Here is an 18,489-nt window from a genome sequence, read left to right as displayed (position 1 = left end):
AGAAAAAAGTAGGGGTTGCTATTCCAATTTCTGTCCAAATGTACTTTCAGCCAACAATGATCAGAAAAGACAAAGAAGGGCATTACATAACAGCAAAGAGTTCAATTCTACAAGAAGACTTAACTATCCTAAATATATATGCACCTAACACAGGAGCCAAGATTCATAAAGTAAGTTCTTAGAGACCTACAAAGAGACTACATTTCATTGGAAGTATTACATGGATTATCAAGACAGAAAACTAATAGATACTAAGGACCTCAACTTGACACCTGACCAAATGTGCCTACAGAACTCTCCACCCCAAATAAATATACATTATTCTCATCTGCACATGGCAGATACTCTAAAACTGACCACACAATAAGATATAAAACAATCCTGAGCAAATTCAAAAAAATCTAAAATAACACCAAACACTGTCAAGCAACCGCAAATTAAAAATAGAAATCAGTACTAAGAAAGTCACTCAAAACATCAGATTACATGGAAATTAACCTGCTCCTTAATGACTTTTGGATAAACAATGAAATTAAGGCAGAAATTAAGAAAATATTTGAAACTAATGAGAAGAAAAATAACAATGTACTAAGATCTCTGAGACACAGCAAAGCCATGATAAGAGTAAAGTTTCTAGTGCTAAATGCCTGCATTTGAAAGTTATAAAGATCTCAAATTAACAACCCAACATCACACTTCAAAGAACTAGAGAAACGAGCAAACCAACACCAAAGCTGGAAGAAGATAAGAAATAACCAAAATTAGAGCTGAACTGAAGGAAATTGAGATGCAAAAAATTTATACAAAAGCTCAGTGAACCCAGGAGTTATTCAAAAGAATAAATAAGTTTGATAGATCACAATCTAGACTAATCAAGAATAAAAGAGCAACGATCCAAGTAAACACAATCAGAAATGTCAAAGAGGACATTACCACTTGACCCCACAGAAATACAAAAACTCTCAGAGATTACTATGAATACCTTATGGACACAAACTAGAAAACATACAACCTGGAAACATATAGCTTCTCAAGATTGAACCAGAAAGAAACTGAATCCCTGGACAGATCAATAATGAGATCTGAAATTGAATCAGTAACAAAAAGCCTAGAAACCAGGAAAAGACCAGGACCAGATGCATTCACAGCCAAATTCTATCAGAGGTGTAAAGAGCTGGTACCATTCCCACGTAAACTATTTCAAAAAGCTGAGGAGGGGGGCTTCTCCCTAACTCATTCTTGAGGCCAACATCATTCTGACACCAAAACTAGACAGACACACAACAAAAAGAGAAAATTTCAGGTCAATATCCCTAATGAACATAGATGCAAAAATCCTCAAAATCCTAGCAGTCCAGATCCAGCAGCACATCAAAAAGCTAATCTACCATGATCAAATAGGCTTTATCCCTGGGATACCAGATTGAGTCAGCCAACACAAATCAATAAATGTGATTCATCACATAAACTGAATTAAAAATAAAAAAATTATCTCTATATGCAGAAAAAGCTTTTGATAAAATTCAACATCCATTCATGTTGAAAACTCTCAGCAAAATGGTTGTTGAAGGAACATATCTCAAAATAAGAGCTATCTATGACAAATCCACAACCAATATCATTCTAAATGGGCAAAAGCTGGAAGCATTCCACTTGAGAACTGGAATAAGACAAGGATGCCCACTCTTACCACTTCTGTTCAACATAATACTAGAAGTCCCAGCCAGAGCAGTCAGGCAAGAGAAAGAAATAAAAGGCATCCAAATAGAAAGAGAGGAAGTCAGAAGTCAAACTATCTCTGTTTGCAGATGATAGGATTTTATACCTAGAAAATCCCATATGTCTCTGGAAAAAAGTTCCTAGATCTGATTAAAAAAAAAAAAAAAAAAGACTTCAAAGTTTGAGGATACAAGATCAGTGTACAAAAATCAGTAGTATTTCTATACACCAATAAGATTGAGACCCAAGTTAAGAACGCAATCCCACTTTCAAAACACACACACACACACACACACACACACACACACACACACACACACCCCTATAATACATTTAACCAAGGAGGTGAAATATCTCTAAAAGGAGAACTAGAAAACACTGCTGAAAGAAATCGTAGATGACAAAAAAATAGAAAAATATTCCATGCTCATGGATTAGAAGAATCAACATCATTAAAATGACCAGACTCCCCAAAGCCATCTACAGATTCAATGCTATTTCTATCAAACTATCAATGTTATTTTTCACAGAAATAGAAAAAAAAATTCTAAGAATTTATTTGAGAACGAAAAAGAACGTGTATAGCCAAAGCATTTCTAAGCAAAACGGGCAAAGGAATAGACAGCACATTACTCAACTTCAAACTATCCTACAGGTTACAATAACTGAAACATCATGGTACCAGTACAAAAAAATACCAGTACAAAAAGTCACATAGACCAATGGAGCAGAATAGAGAACCCAGAAACAAAACTACACACCTACAGCCATCTGATCTTCTACAAAGTGAGCAAAAAATAAGCAGTGGGGAAAGGACTCCTAATTCAATAGATGGTGCAGGGTTAGCTGGCTAGCTGTATGTTGACAAATGAAACTAGACTTCTCCCTTTCACCATGTCCAAAAATTAACTCAAATGAATTAAAGATTTAAATGTAAGACCTCAAACCATAGGAATCCTAGAAGAATACCTAGGAAACACTGTTCTGTACATTAGCCTTGGGAAATAATTTATGACTAAGTCTTGAAAAGCAATTGCAACAAAAACAAAAATTCAAAAATGGGACCTAATTAAACAAGCTACTGAACCACAGAAGAAACTACCAAAAGAGTAAGCAACAACCTATGGAATGTGAGAAACTATTTCTAAACTATGCAGCTGACAAAGATCTAATATCCAGAATCAATAAGGAACTTAAGTCAACAAAGAAAAAGCAAACAACCCCATTAAAAAGTCTGTAAAAGATATGAACAGAGTTCTGAAGACATTCAAGCAGCCAAAAAATATGAAAACACAACTTCACCAATCATCAGAAAAATGCAAATCAAATCACAATGAGACATCATCTCACACCAATCAGAAAGGCTATTTTTAAAAACCCTTTGCATGTTGTTACTGTTTTCTTTAGCTACTCCAGATAGCTTCAGTAGCAGTGAGCTCCACTGCCCTGCTAGACCTTCTCTAAATATTAATAGCCAACATTCTTACAAGAAAGTTTTTACACAAAAGGAGGTGTTACACAAAAACGGGGAAGGTTAAGCTACTGTATGCATTTGTTTGCAATGTGTCATCTCTCAGAACTCATCCTTGTAGCCCCTTTAGGGCAGGAGCCCTCTTCACATGTCTTCATAATATTTCATAAGGGAGGCCACAGTGCTTCAGCTCTCAAATGCAAGTGGAGCCTGACATAATAAAACTCGGTTTTCATTTCGGCCATGCTGCCAGGAATATATTTCATGTGTATTAATAGGTTGTAACAGTTTTTTAGAGCTTTGATAACACAGTACACATTCTGAAGGACTTTACAGAAATTTAGTGTCTGGTAATTCTAGAGGCTAGGAATCTGACATCAAGCTGTTGGCTGAGGTTGCTTCTCAGAGGCCACTCTGTTTGGCTAGTAGATGGTCATCTTTTATGTCTGTGGTCACAGGATATTTTCTTGAGCTTCTCTGTGCACCTACTACTTTTTCTAATGAGGACACCAGTCAAATGGCTATTACTAAAAAGTCAAAAAGCAACAGATGCTGGGGAAGCTGCAGGGGAAAGGAAACACTTCACACTGTTGGTGGGAATATGAATTAGTTCAGCTTTCATAAAAAGCAGTTCGGAGATTTCTCAAAACAGAGCTACCATCCCACCCAGCAATCCCATTATTAGGTATATATCCAAAAGAAAATAAATCATTCTACCAAAAAGATACCTACACTCCTATGTTCATCATAGTACTATTCACCATAGCAAAGATGTGGAATCTACCTAGGTGCCCATTAATGGTGGAGTGGATAAAGAAAACAAGATGCATATACACCATGGAATACTACACAGCCATAAAAAATAATGAAATAATGTTCTTCCCAGCAACATGAATGCAGCTGGAGGCTGTTATTCTAAGCAAATTAATGCAGGAACAGAAAACCAATACTGCATGTTTTCACTTTTAAGTGGGAACTAAACAATGGGTATTCATTAAAATAAAGATAGAAATAATAGACACCAGGGATTACTAGAGGGGGCGAGGGTTGAAAAACTAACCATTGGGTTCTATTTGGGCTATTTGGGTGATGGGATCATTCATATTCCAAACCTCGGCATTGCACAGTATACCCATGTAACAAAACTGCACATGTACTCCGTGACTCTAAAATAAAAGTTTAAGTTATAACAAAAAAAGAGAGTTTCTAGGAAATACTTTTTAAAGTATTTCAAAGGAAAATAAAATGTAATAGGGATATGATTCACTGAAGTTTGATTATTAGCTACTGAATAATGAAGTTTTGACTATGTTTTCACATGAATTAGTTATATGGAATTATGCTAAATTACTTTCAGAAACATAATAACATGCACAAAGATATCTGGAGATTAAAGTGGCGCTCAGATGGTGGACTTTGAAGTTATGTTTTGATTACCAAACTCTAATTTAATGAAATCACAATTTGTCAAAAATTCAACAACACTGGAATATATATTTTGAAATATAGTAAACTCTATCAATGATAGTAGACTGGTAAACATTTAGTAAATACTGATTTGCACCTTCCAAAAACGTTTTTCTCTGATCAAAATCAAGTTTGTGATTTGGCAAACTGAGAGCTGGAAGAACAGTTGGAAGAGTTGGAAGAAAAATAATTCATATAAAGTTAAGAAACCTACTAATAAGTAATTGGGTTTTATATCATTACTCTAAAACGGAATCTGGACTATTAAACCATAAGATTATTAAACTAACAACTCTATACCACATCTTGTATTTAAATTGATTTTTGTTATCACAAGAATTGTTTAGGTTGTAGTAATTGCTATTAGCTCTCTTAATTAGATACTTGAATTTAATTCAATTATTTTTGTTAGGGGCCATGCTAAAATATTCAAGCTGTCTTTAAGAATTAAAGGGAAGTTTCAAAGTAAACATTAAAAACAGAAGTCATATGAGACAGGCTGTAGTTGTATTTTCAAATTCAGAAAGCTGAGGCAGCAGATTCACAAAATGTGAGTAGAGAGATGAAGATGGATTAAGTCTGGATTTTAAAATGAGATATGCTGTTATGGCTCAATTGCAGAATGACATTAACACTTATGAGTTTCTTTTTTTTTGTCTTCATGGATGCGTAATAATTGGGTCATCTGTATTTTCCTGATATTCTTGTGGCTTATGAATTTCATAAATTCTTTTGACTACTTTTTGTTGTACTATTCTTATGAAAGTCATACCATGACAAAATGCTATCAGTAGAAAATTTGATCCTGTATGAATACAGAGTATTACATAAATACAACAAAACAAATTGCAAACTAAAAAACAAGCTCATCAGCCGGGCGCAGTGGTTCAAGCCTGTAATCCCAGCACTTTGGGAGGCCGAGACGGGTGGATCACAAGGTCAAGAGATCGAGACCATCCTGGTCAACATGGTGAAACCCCGTCTCTACTAAAAATACAAAAAATTAGCTGGGCATGGTGGCACGTGCCTGTAGTCCCAGCTACTTAGGAGGCTGAGGCAAGAGAATTGCCTGAACCCAGGAGGCGGAGGTTGCGGTGAGCCAAGATCGCACCATTGCACTCCAGCCTGGGTAACAAGAGCGAAACTCCATCTCAAAAAAAAAAAAAAAATGCTCGTCTTAATAAGACTTTCATAATATTTTTATCAATCAATGACTAAAATGTGTGCCTTTTAAAGATTTTTAAATAAATTGCATTGATTTTATTATTTTTTCATTGCTGAGATTTTTTATAATGAGAATTTTGTTGAACTGGCATGCAAGCCTAGGCTTCAATTGATCATCTATTTTCTAAAAATGAATAATGGAATGACCAGACCCTAACTACCTTGAGTTCAAATCTTGGCTTCACTTTCAGTTCCACCTGGGTGATTTGAGAAATTAACTTGCTCTCTCTGGGTATTAGTTTCCTTATCTACAGAATGGGGTATATAATCATAATTCTGCCCCATATAATTATGATTATATATTAGAATTATGATTAAATATTAATTATTATATACCCTGCCCCATAGAATTGTTATGAGGATTAAATCAGTTAATATATGTAAAACATTTGGAACTGGGCTGGCATCTAGTAACCCCTCTATAAATATTAGCTACTATTATGTGTAAAAGAAATCCCCTAAATAGTTTTATACATAGGTACCCAGAGTTGGTTTGGATTTAAAGACCATTCCTCATGATAACTTGATGGAGCAAATGCAGATTTAGATGCAGAATCAATCATTCAATCAATTTTCAAAGATTTGGAGACAAGAAAAGACTGAGACATTGAAGCAGGTTGTTTTTTGAGTTCCTTTGAAGTTTTTTATTATTCATTCAAACAGTTTATAGAGCTTTTACAAAGTGCCAGGCCCTGAGCCAGATGCTAGAGTTACAAAGCCCTTGGCCCCAGGGATCTATGGTTTATTGACAGAGAGACAAGGAAGCACACTATTCTATAACAGCAAGGTGAGAGCCACAATAGAAGGAATTGTGGGTGCTGCAGGTGCCTCGGTGTCCACAGCAAGCAGATAACCCAGGCACCGGCAGGGAGCTGCAAGGAGGAGTGGGATGAAGCCTTCCCAGTGGAGGGAGACCAGGACTCCAGTGAGCGGGCCAGGCGTGGATATCATGAACAGGAGGAAGAAAGCATCCTGCCCCTGGCGGGCTCCCCGTCAGCATGCCTCTAGCCATCACACATGGGGCAAGGAAGTAGCAAGGGTCGGTGCCTACAAAGTCAACAAAGGGGAAGTTTGCCTAACTCATCTGGAATTGGTCTAACAGACAAATTATTCCAAAATTCTTTGGTAGTTCTATGGCTTGATGTTATAAAGGCTTTCAGAGGCAGCCGGTGTTTTTATAAAGCACCGTACTGTGTGCACCTAGTGAGGAGTGAGCAGTGCGGCTGTGGACCAGCAGGCAGAAGTTACAGAGAGCACAAAGCGGGGAAGCAAGCCTCAGGTTGAACTGACCAACCTAGAAAAAGGTTGAGCATATTGCTTTACATACATATGATAACCCAGGGACCTTTATTTGGTTAATTTCAGCTCCCTCAGAGGCCCCTGATGTCTGGAGAAATGTGAACTCAGAGCCAGGAAGTCACATTGTGACCTTATTCTGGAAGGTAAGATGTGCAGATTCCAAAAGCCGCATTTGTGGAAACAAGTATGTCTTCCTCTGTAGAACGGTGGATTGGTTCAATGTCTTAACTGGAAGGCATCTTCACATTCATCCAATAGAATTTCTTACCTAGTAGAAGAATCGCACTCCACTTTTTTGACAGCTCATGCCACTGATTACCAGTTCTGACTGGTAGAACATTCTTCTCTGCAACTTCAACTCAGGACAGCTCTGATTTTTGCAGGGCCCAGGGCAAAGGTGTAAGTGAACAACCACATTTCCTAGTTAAAAGTTACACATATTTCAAGGCCGGGCATGGTGCTTACACCTGTAATCACAGCACTTTAGGAGGTTGAGGTGGGCAGGTCACGAGGTCAGGAGATCAAGACCAGCTTGACCAACATAGTGAAACTCTGGTCTCTACTAAAAATACGAAACATAGCTGGGCATGGTGGCGCATACCTGTAATCCCAGCTACTTGGGAGGCTGAAGCAGGAGAATCTATTGAATCTGGGAAGTGGAGGTTGCAGTGAGCCAAGATGACGCCACTGCACTCCAGCCTGGGTGACAGAGAAAGACTCCATCTCAAAAAAAAAGGTTACACATATTTAAACATTCATACTATTTATATTTAAAAGTTATAAATCAAGCTTAAACATTGTAATATCAAATAAGTTTTATCCTTCTATCTTGCTTAATATACCTTCATGACAACCTGGAAGGCCAGGTTTGTATTCTGAGCTCTGTTATGCATCATTTTCACATGGAAACATGGTGATGCTGAGAGAGTGGGCTCTGGTCGCAGCCTACCCCACTTTTTTTCCACCTTTAGTCTGGCACACTCTGCAAGGATCTCTGTGCACAGACATGTGGACATACCAGTCTGCAAGTCCGGATTCTGTCCACAATCCCAAGCAGATAGCCACTCCCAGCCCACTCTCAGGTCTGGTGGTACACATGCCAGGAGAGGGGAGGCCTGAGGAACAGACCCTGGAAGTGGGCTTGGCATTGTGTGGGCAGGAATTTCTCTGCAACCTGAGGATTATCCAGAGGAGGGCTCTGAGTATGGAGAGCAGCTAATCCCTGTACAGCTGTATGGGGACAGCACAGCTGGAGGTGGGGTGAGGCCAGGACCCAGGCTCCTCCTCGGGGTCCCAGGGTGGCACTGTTTGTACTCATTGCTTTTCTACCCTTGGCTACCCCTTACATCTTTCTTTCTGCCACGTTAGAGTCTCTTCCTTGTGATTCCCGACCTGAGCACTCTTAGGACACATAACACTCTTGAGGCTCTTAACTCCAAATAATCCTCTTTACTCACCTTCAGTTAGATTCCAGTGTCTGATTTCAGGCTTGGTTGAAAGGGTTGTTTTCTCTGTTAAGCTGTTTGAATTTGCTGGTGTGTGCATGTGTGTAAGGGAGTTGAGGGACAGAAAAGATGAGAATTGTACAAACTCCTTTCAATTAAAACCATTTTTTAAATGTTTATTAATATTTTTCAGCCTTTATCAAAATTGCATGCCAATGGAAAAATCCTGTTCTATAATGTAGTTGTAGAAAATCTAGACAAACCGTCCAGGTCAGAGCTCCATTCCATTCCTGCATCAGCCAAAAGCACAAAACTAACTCTCAACCGGCATTCCTACCAAGTCTGGGTCACAGCCAACAACAGTGTGGGCGCCTCTCCTGCTTCTATAATAGTCATCTCTGCAGACCCTGAAAACCGTGAGTTTGTTTTTCATTTTTTTTCTCATTCTCTAGGAATATGTTGATGACATTATAAAGTAGTGATAGATAATTGAGAAAGCAATAACTTAAGAAGACAAAATGTCTAGTCACCAAACAGTCATTTTCTTTTGGGCCAGGTGTGTCAACATGTTTCAGTGGGACAGTCCCTTCAGTGTGGGGAGGAGACTTTAACCATGGTTCAGGACATTTCTGTCTAGGGGATTCTTCAACATACTTGGGGAAATTATCTCAGGTTTATTCAAGTAAACACATCCCAACAAACAGTCACCACTGAGTTGGAGTTAATATTCATGAGCTTTGTGGCTTGTGAAATATGGATTGCATTTACTATTTTGTAAAAAGTGTTTTCAGTCTTTGTACCTGGAAAGAGCCCAGGAACATCAGAGATCATCAGAACTGGCATCAACTTTCACCAAGGGCTCAGCTAACGTCGTTACAGAATAAAAGATAGTAACTAGCTAATCTCTTGCCTATGAAAGAGCAAACAAGGTGGAATGGCCTTCCATGCCAAATCACTAGTGATATTAATTTCCTTCTTAGAGAGCCATAAAAAGAGTCAGCCTCACAGTTACACGCCATGAGATGATACACACATGCACATACATAAGGCAGTTGGCAAGTGGCATCCTGGGATCATTCACGAACCTTGCAATAATATCACCCTTCAGTTCCTGCTATTAAAATTTCTAGACCCTGCTTATGAGGTTATGGTAGGTTCTATGGTACGTATTTATTCAAGTTCAGCCTAAATTTGGGTTAAGTGAATTGGATTAGAGGATGTTTTATTTATTTATTTATTTATTTGAAAATAAATAATAAAGAAGTAAACTCCAGGTTAGGGCACTATCTGGGTTCACTGCAACCTCTACCTCCCGGATTCAAGTAATTCTCCTGCCCCAGCCTTCTGAGTAGCTAGAATTACAGACCCCTGCCAGAACACCTGGCAATTTTTTTTTTTTTTTGCATTTTTAGTAGAAACTGGGTTTCACCGTAATGGCCAGGCTGATGAACTCCTGACCTCAGGGGTCAGGGGTCCACCTGCCTTGGCCTCCCAAAGTGCTGGGATTAAAAGCGTGAGCCACTGTGCCCAGCCAGTTTTATTTTTATGTTTTTAAGAGAACTATCCAGTATGTATCAGATGAGGAAAAGAAATTATATTGTGCCATAGAAGAAAAGCTGTAGGAGTTGGTTTAGGAGTTGTTTAGTGTAACCTTTGCTTTCTGAAGAACTGTGTTAAAGTTCTGACTTCATTAGGATCTGAACAGGAAAAGGGGACATTTCATTGCTCTGCGGGGAGCTGGTACTGTTGCTTTTGAACTGGTCTCAGGTGCGTCCAAAGCAACACTGCTGAGAGCAATTATGTATTTTGGGGTCTCCTACCATACCCTCCATCCCCAGGCCCTGCCTTCAGATGCCTAGACCTTCCATCGTGAGGCTCCAGCTAGCTATCCTTAAGTGCTCCATGTTTCCCTAGGGTAAGAATGACTGACATAAAGATTTTCCTACTCTTTCTTTTACCTCCATCTCTCAAAACGTATTTTCAAATTTAAAGAAGCAGATTTCTAAGAGTTTTAACCCTGGTTTTGGAGTTAAATTTTACTCAGCATCAATAAGTAAAGTGAAGTCCACTTAATATGTGAGGGGCATTTGTCTGCTTGGTGGAGGAAGGCAGGGAAGTCACTTGGATGGGATCTGTAATGCCCTCCTGGGCCTTTACCTTTTACCTAGGGCTACGCATTCCTTTGGGTGCCCCCAGCTGGATGATACTCGGATGCCCTTTAAAATGAATCAGTTGTAATTAGGGTTGCCAGATAAAATGCAGGATGCCCAGCTAAATATGAATTACAGAAAAACAATAAATCTGTTCTTAGTGTAAGCCTGTGGAAAGAGGAGAAATTCTCATGCCTCAAGGTTAAGGTATCCCTTTGTTGGAACTCAGGAGTTCCCTGAGGTCATGTCACCCTTTTTCCAGTTGTCAGACATCAAGAAACCTACTTTAACTTATGAAATAGGTTGATATGGCAGCATTAGTCATAAACTGTGTGTATATCCTTATATAACCCAACTGTTAATACACCTGAATGTTGTCTTCAACTCAGTTCCTACCCCTAGCACCTCATAAGCAATATCTACTTCAAGAGCAACTGATACTATTGTGGGAGAATTAACCTGCATTAGTTATTCATTCAACAGGTGTTTTTTGAAGCTGATCCAGTACCTAATACCAGATTGTAGATCAAGGATCAACAAATTTTCTGGTAAAGGGGCAGATAGCAAATCTTTTCGCAGGTCATACAATCACCGTCACATATTGTATTATATACATTCTTGTTGGTTTATTTGTATTTTTGCAACTCTTAAAAAGTCTTAGAACCATTCTCAGCTCAAGGGTCATATGAAAACAACCCTCAGAGGCTGGAATCATCCTACTGGTGGTAGTTTGTTGACCCCTGTCCTAGGTGCTGAAGTTGGTTGGGCTTCAGAAGGTCAACATGATGGGCATCTGAAGGGCAGGTGTGAATATTTGCTGGGAAGTAAGAGACAGGAACTCACCCACTGAAGCATCCCCCACCCAAGTACCTGTAACTATTGAAGTGGAGGTCTGTTCCATACTAGATATAGTGCATGTATATGTTTACTTTCTACCTTACATGCCTAAAACAATTTACAGTTAACTAAATCTGGATCATTGCTCTATTACAGTGCATATATATATTTATTTTCTACCTTACACACTTAAAACAATTTACAGTTAATTAAATCTGGATCATTGCTCTATTTGTTTATATACAGAAGAGGTTGAGGAAGAAAGAATTGCAGGCACAGAGGGTGGATTCTCTCTGTCTTGGAAACCCCAACCTGGAGATGTTGTAGGCTATGTTGTGGACTGGTGTGACCATCCCAAGTATACACTCTGTGATCTCCAGTGGAAGAATGTAGGTCCCAATGCCACAAGCACAGTCATTAGCACAGGTAAGAGGAAGCTTCAATATGATTGCATTACTATATTCACCGTGAAGCAAGTTCCAGTGGGATCTCTGGACTGTTTCACAGACTTTGACTATGCTAAGCTAATACTTTTGAAAAGACAAATCCAGCATGGGTGTTAGGAGTTCATATGTTACAAGAATATTATCTAAAACTTGCCCTTTAAATCCACTTTTGCAGAGAATATCTGCACATGAGGTGGGAAGTGATTTTCATAAGCTTGTTTCTCTAAATTAGTGCCTAGTCTCCAATGGCAAAGGGACATTATAACAGTTGTCCAGAGAGCTTTTACAAAAGCAGAGACTTGCATGGATTTGGAAGATGTTTAAGACAAGAGAGTTGATGAGAGTCAGTTATCAACTTCAGTTTCAATAGAACATGTAGAACTTGTTCTCTTACTTCCCACGTTGGATATGTAATGTGAAGATTGCTAGTTTAGCAGTCAGAGGAGCACAGGTTTGTGTGGCTTGAGCTGGAGGGGTGGGTGGCGCCATCTACTGGGCTCAGGGAAAGGTGTGAGAAATGTCCCTCTTCAGAGGGTGATCAAGGCCCCACCAATTTCAGTGGTATGGTGGGTTCGGGAAGGTGTTTGCAGAGGTAGAGCTGTGAGAGGGAAATGAGGAAGCGGAAGCAAAGCTTTCAAGACTATTGGCTTTAATGGGAAAAAGGAAGGCAAGGAACTGGAAGGAGATTTGGAGTCAAAGAAGGGTTTGAATGGTTTTCTGTGTCTGGTCTGATTCTGCAACCAGTTCTATGCACATGGATACAGGCATGTTTGACAGCTCTTGCTTCAGAGAATACTACAGAGACCAGTCCCAGCAGGTTTTACTGGAGACAAGACAGTGGGGTCAGATGTTTGCAACATGGAGGACTCCAAGGCTTTATGGAAGGAGGGAATATGATGGCGATAAAATGCAAAATTCCTGAAAGGCCATTATTAGGGGAGCAGACATTTATTTTTCTTTTTTATTTTTATTTTTTTTTTTTTGAGACAGACTGTTGATCTGCTACCCAGGTTGGAGTGCAGTGCCTTGATCTCAGCTCACTATACCTCTGCCTCTTGGGTTCAAGTGATTCTCCTGTCTCAGCCTCCCCAGTAGCTGGAATTACAGACGCCCATTATTACGCCCGGCTAATTTTTGTATTTTTAGTGGAGATGGAGTTTCACCACGTTGGCCAGGCCGGTCTCCAACTCCTGGCCTCAAGTGATCAGCCTGCCTTGGCCTCCCAAAGTGTGGAATTATAGGCGTGAGCCACAGTGCCACGCCTTTTCACTTTTACTTTTCAGAATTAGGAAACGTCATTCTGTGCTATTAAAAATCTGTTGACTTTTTTTCCCTAGATACTTTTAGACCAGGAGTTCGATACAACTTCAGAATTTATGGGTTATCTACAAAAAGAATTGCTTGTTTATTAGCGAAGAAAACAGGATACTCTCAGGAACTTGGTAAGTTGAAAGTATTTAACATGCCCCGTGTGTAGACTTGAATTCATAGATTCCTAGCTTTTTGTATAGGTGACATCTGTCAGCACCATACCCTATTTTTGGTGTCCCATTTATTCTAGCAATTGGGGTTTTTAAATTATTTTTTAATCATACTAACACAAAACATTTTCATTAATCCTTATTGCCAAGTCTCTCACTTTCTTCCTTTGTTCAGTCTCTTATACCCTATCACACAAATCAGACCAGTTCTCAGGGGTTTTTCCTTTAGCAGGAGCTGACACACAGTTTATAGTTGGGTCAGAGCAGGCAGGAGGAATGTGACCTTGTATGCACAGTCCAAGTATGCATAAGCATGGATAGGAAAATGGCCTCAGCAAAGCCTCAAAGTAAGCATTCCTGGATTGTTTTTCAGTGACACTTGGATAACTATGCACTGCCACAACCTTCCCTCCCTCCTTCCCTTCCTTCCCTTTCTTTCCTTCCTTCACTTCCCTCCCTCCCTCCCTCCCTTCCTTTTTTTTTTTTTTTCTGGCTTTGTGACCATGTGCAAGTTATTTAGTCTCTGGGTGTCCATTTTTCATCTGTAAAAGGCAAGACTTGAACAAGGTTGCTCAACTCCTTCACAGCTCTCATAAACTGTCAAGGCACAAATCCTCTAGAGAAACAGATAAAACTCCTTAACTTAGCATAAGCTCTTACAACCCCCAGAGCTGGCTGTGGTTCTTCTATTGGTTGACATGAATGTTCTGAGACTATTTCCAAATCATGACTTTTCTCTTATCCCAACTTCTTTTCCTAGCTCCTTCAGACAACCCTCATGTGCTGGTAGATAAGTTAACATCCCATTCCTTCACTCTGAGTTGGAAATATTACTCTACTGAATCGCAACCTGGTTTTATACAAGGGTACCATGTCTATCTGAAATCCAAGGCGAGACAGTGCCATCCACGATTTGAAAAGGCAGTTCTTTCAGGTGACATGTATTTTTAATTTATTTATTAAGATCTCATTATTTGAAATCATTGAAAATAATGGCTGCCATCTCAGACTGACCAGGCTTAATTCTCTTCTTGCATGACATTATACTGAAAAGGTGTTCTTAAACAAATTAGTAGGGTGAACGAGGTGGTGGGGGGGCAGCATTTTAACTTATTTAAAAAACAATGTGATCTGGTATTTTTAGAAGTATCTGAAGCACCATCAGCTCCTTAAGAAAGCCTGCCCTTTATGAAACTTTTTTTTTTTTTCAGTTTATTGAGCATTGTTCCACTTTACTTTTAAGCCCCTTGCAAGCTCTTACTATTTCTTACAGATTTGTATGCTCTGCCTGGATCATTAGTACCCATTGTTCAATGGCTTTTTGCCTTTTGTGCCATCTCCTGATCATTTTACCCGGTGTACCCATGGTGATGAAATTACGCTTTGATTTTTGTTTTTGGTATAAACATGTTGATGGTGCTGAGTTAACAAGAGTATTAGTGTCCAACTCTCTCACAGGATACCACACTTTTAATAAAATATTGTTTTCCTTGAAAAAAAATTTTTTTTAATCACAGATGGTTCAGAATGTTGCAAATACAAAATTGACAACCCAGAAGAAAAGGCATTGATTGTGGACAACCTAAAGCCGAAATCCTTCTATGAGTTTTTCGTCACTCCGTTCACTAGTGCTGGTGAGGGCCCCAATGCTACGTTCACGAAGGTCACCACTCCGGATGAACACTGTGAGTTTTCCCAAATCAAAGCTCTCCCTTAGGAGTTTCTGGAAAACTAACAAATTACAGAAGAGTTGACTTAGGCTTTATCTAGATCAGAAATTTTCAAATCTTTTTTCTTCCCATCCCACCTCCCTCTTTCTCTTGATGAAACCCTTTGGTTCACAAAAAAAGGGTTGCCCAGGCCGGGCGCGGTGGCTCAAGCCTGTAATCCCAGCACTTTGGGAGGCCGAGGCGGGTGGATCACGAGGTCAAGAGATCGAGACCATCCTGGTTAACATGGTGAAACCCCGTCTCTACAAAAAGTGCAAAAAATTAGCTGGGCATGGTGGCACGTGCCTGTAATCCCAGCTACTCAGGAGGCTGAGGCAGGAGAACTGCCTGACCCCAGGAGGCAGAGGTTGCGGTGAGCCGAGATCGCGCCATTGCACTCCAGCCTGGGTAACAAGGGCGAAACTCCGTCTCAAAAAAAAAAAAAAAAAAAAAAAAAGGGTTGCCCAGACTCTCACTACATAAAACTGATATAAATGGAGCTAATCTGACTGACTATGGCCTAGAATCTTCCTTCTGCCTCCCTCAGTGGCCCCTGAGACAGTTCCCTGGAACTCAGTTTTACTATCCTGTATGTAGTTTGAAAATCACAGATAGCGTATTTTAGTGTTGATATCAGAAGAGCCACATGGCTTCTGCCTAGAGAAGAGTGGTGCTGGTTTTCTCAGCAGAATTGTTCTCTGGAGCCAGCTTTCCTCTGACTAGTTTCCCTCAGCAGCAAACAAACTGCTTCTTGATTCTGCCAGGGCCTTTAGGGGCAATTAGAGATTGGTGCTGTGGGAAGGAATAGGTCAGAGGCATGGAGTGCTTGCTTGCCAACTCCCTGTTTGCGTATCTGATTGAGAAATGTTGAGGTGGAGAGAGAGATAGATCTTTTCAAAAATGCATTTGGCTTGCAAGATGAAGAAGTAAGAGGGAAGGGAGAAAGACAGTAAGAACTGGTTGATGGAAACATTTATTCTCATGCAAACCCTGACATCCAATAAACAGGAATGTGGTGAGCAAAAATAGATACTGATGGAGGAAAGAGGAGAAAAGAGTATCTTCAATAAGGGAATCATAGAAGGTCCTGGAAGGCACTCATGAAAAGCAAATAGAGTCAAAAGGCTTGGCTGAAGTTACCACCTTTCCTTAGTATAAGGTGCCCTCACTGAAGCTGGAGCTGTAGAGATGGGCACATTCTGTTGGACTGCTGACCCTGGAATGCCCTGACTGGTGATTCGGACACACGTGACTGCAGTGGCAGTGTATCAGTCCGTTCTCACACTTCTTTAAAGAACTACCTGAGAGTGAGTAATTTATAAAGTAAAGAAGTTTAATTAACTCACAGTTCCACATGGGCTGGGGAGGCCTCAGGAAATTTAACAATCATGGCAGAGGGAAAGCAAACACATCCTTCTTCATGTGGTGGAAGGAGAAATAAGTGCCGAGCAAAGGGGGAAAAGCACCTTATAAAACCATCAGATCTTGTGATAACTCATTCACTATCATGAGAACAGCATGGGGGTAAACACCTCCATGATTCAATTGCCTCTCACTGCATCCCTCCAAGGACAGGTGGGGATTATGGGAGCTACAATTGGAAATTTGGGTGGGGACACCGCCAAACAATATCATTCCACTTCTGGCCCCTTCCAAATCTCATGCCCTCACTTTTCAAAACACAGTTGTGCCTTTCCAACAGTCCCCCAAAGTCTTAGCTCATTCCAGTATTAACCCAAAAGTCCAAGTCCAAAGTCTAATCTGAGACAAGGCAAGTTTCTTCCACCTATGAGCCTGTAAAATTAAAAGCAAGTGAGTTGTTTCCTAGATAGAATGGGAGTACAGTCATTGGGTACATACATCCATTCTAAATGGGAGAAATTGGCCGAAACATAGGAACTACAGGCCTCAGGCCTCATGCAAGTTCGAAATCCAATAGGGCAGTCATTAAACCATAAAGTTCCAAAACTTTCAGAGGTTTGATCTCCTTGGACTCCATGTCTCACATCTAGGTCATGCTGATGATGTAAGAGATATGCTCCTATGGTCTTGGGTAGCTCTGCCTCTGTGGCTCTGCAGGGTAGAGACCCCTTCTGGCTGATTTCATGGGCTGGCATTGAGTGTCTGCAGCTTTTCTAGGCACATGGTACAGGCTGTTGGTGGATCTACCATTCTGGAGCCTGGAGGATGGTGTCCCTCTTCTTATAGCTCTACAAGGCAGTGCCCCAGTGAGGGCTCTGTCAGAGGGCTCCAACTCCATGTTTCCCTTCCACACTGCCCTAGCAGAGGTTGTCCATGACGGTTCTGCTCCTGCAGCAAACTTCTGCTTGGACATCCAGGCATTTCCATACATCCTCTGAAATCTCGGCAGAGATTCCCAAAACCTCAATTCTTGACTTCTCTGCACCCAGGCTCAACATCACATGGAAGCTGCCAAGGCTTGGGGCTTGCACCCTCTGAAGCAGTGACCCCTTTTAGCCACTGCTGGAGCTGAAGCAGCTGGAGTGTACGGCACCATGTCCTGAGGCTGCACAGAGCAGGGGGCCTGGGCCCAGCAGGAAACCATTTTCCCTGTTAGCCCTGGGGCCTGTGATGGTGGGGTGGCTGTGAAGACTGCAGACATGGCCTGGAGACATTTCCTCCATTGTCTTAACACTTGGCACCTGGTTATTTATGCCTATTTCTGCAGCTGGCTTTAATTTCTCTTCAGAAAATGGAGAGGTTTTCTGTATTGCATCATCAAGCTGCACATTTTCCAGACTTTTTGCTCTGCTTCCTCTTGAATGCTGAGAAATTTCATCAGAAATTTCTTCTGCCAGATACCCTAAATCATCTATCTCAAGTTCAGAGTTCCACAGATCTCTATGATAGGGGCAAAACACCACAAGTCTCTTTGCTAAAGCATAACAAGAGTCACCTTTGCTCCAGTTCCCAACAAGTTCCTCATCTCCATCTGAGACCACCTTAGCCTGGACTTCGCTGTCCATATCACGATCAGCATTTTGGTCAAAGCCATTCGACAAGTCTTTAGGAAGTTCCTAACTTTCCCACATTTTCCTCTCTTCTTCTGAGCCCTCCAAAATGTTCAGCTTCTGCCTGATGCCCAGTTCCAGAGTCACTTTCACATTTTCGGGTATCCTTATAAGCAGTGCCCACTCCCTTGGTACCAATTTACTGTGTTAGTCCATTCTCCTCTACTATAAAGAACTGCCCGAGACTGGGTAATTTATAAACAAAAGAG

General features: G+C 40.4%; 1 protein-coding gene across 3 annotated transcripts in view; it reads left to right on the top strand.

Moving 5' to 3' along the window:
* Positions 1-18,489, top strand: part of OSMR (oncostatin M receptor) — a 99,899-nt gene that overhangs the window by 69,131 nt on the left and 12,279 nt on the right. For all 3 annotated transcript variants that reach the window (XM_010336658.3, XM_039470412.2, XM_039470426.2), the window contains exons 10-15: positions 7,247-7,323; positions 8,819-9,041; positions 11,859-12,038; positions 13,396-13,500; positions 14,300-14,473; positions 15,057-15,224. In XM_010336658.3, the coding sequence (XP_010334960.1) occupies positions 7,247-7,323; positions 8,819-9,041; positions 11,859-12,038; positions 13,396-13,500; positions 14,300-14,473; positions 15,057-15,224 (927 nt within the window). The remainder of the gene's footprint in view (positions 1-7,246; positions 7,324-8,818; positions 9,042-11,858; positions 12,039-13,395; positions 13,501-14,299; positions 14,474-15,056; positions 15,225-18,489) is intronic.

Source organism: Saimiri boliviensis, chromosome 1 (assembly GCF_048565385.1).
Source record: "Saimiri boliviensis isolate mSaiBol1 chromosome 1, mSaiBol1.pri, whole genome shotgun sequence".
Taxonomy (NCBI): domain Eukaryota; kingdom Metazoa; phylum Chordata; class Mammalia; order Primates; family Cebidae; genus Saimiri; species Saimiri boliviensis.
This window is presented reverse-complemented; position numbering and strand designations above follow the sequence as displayed.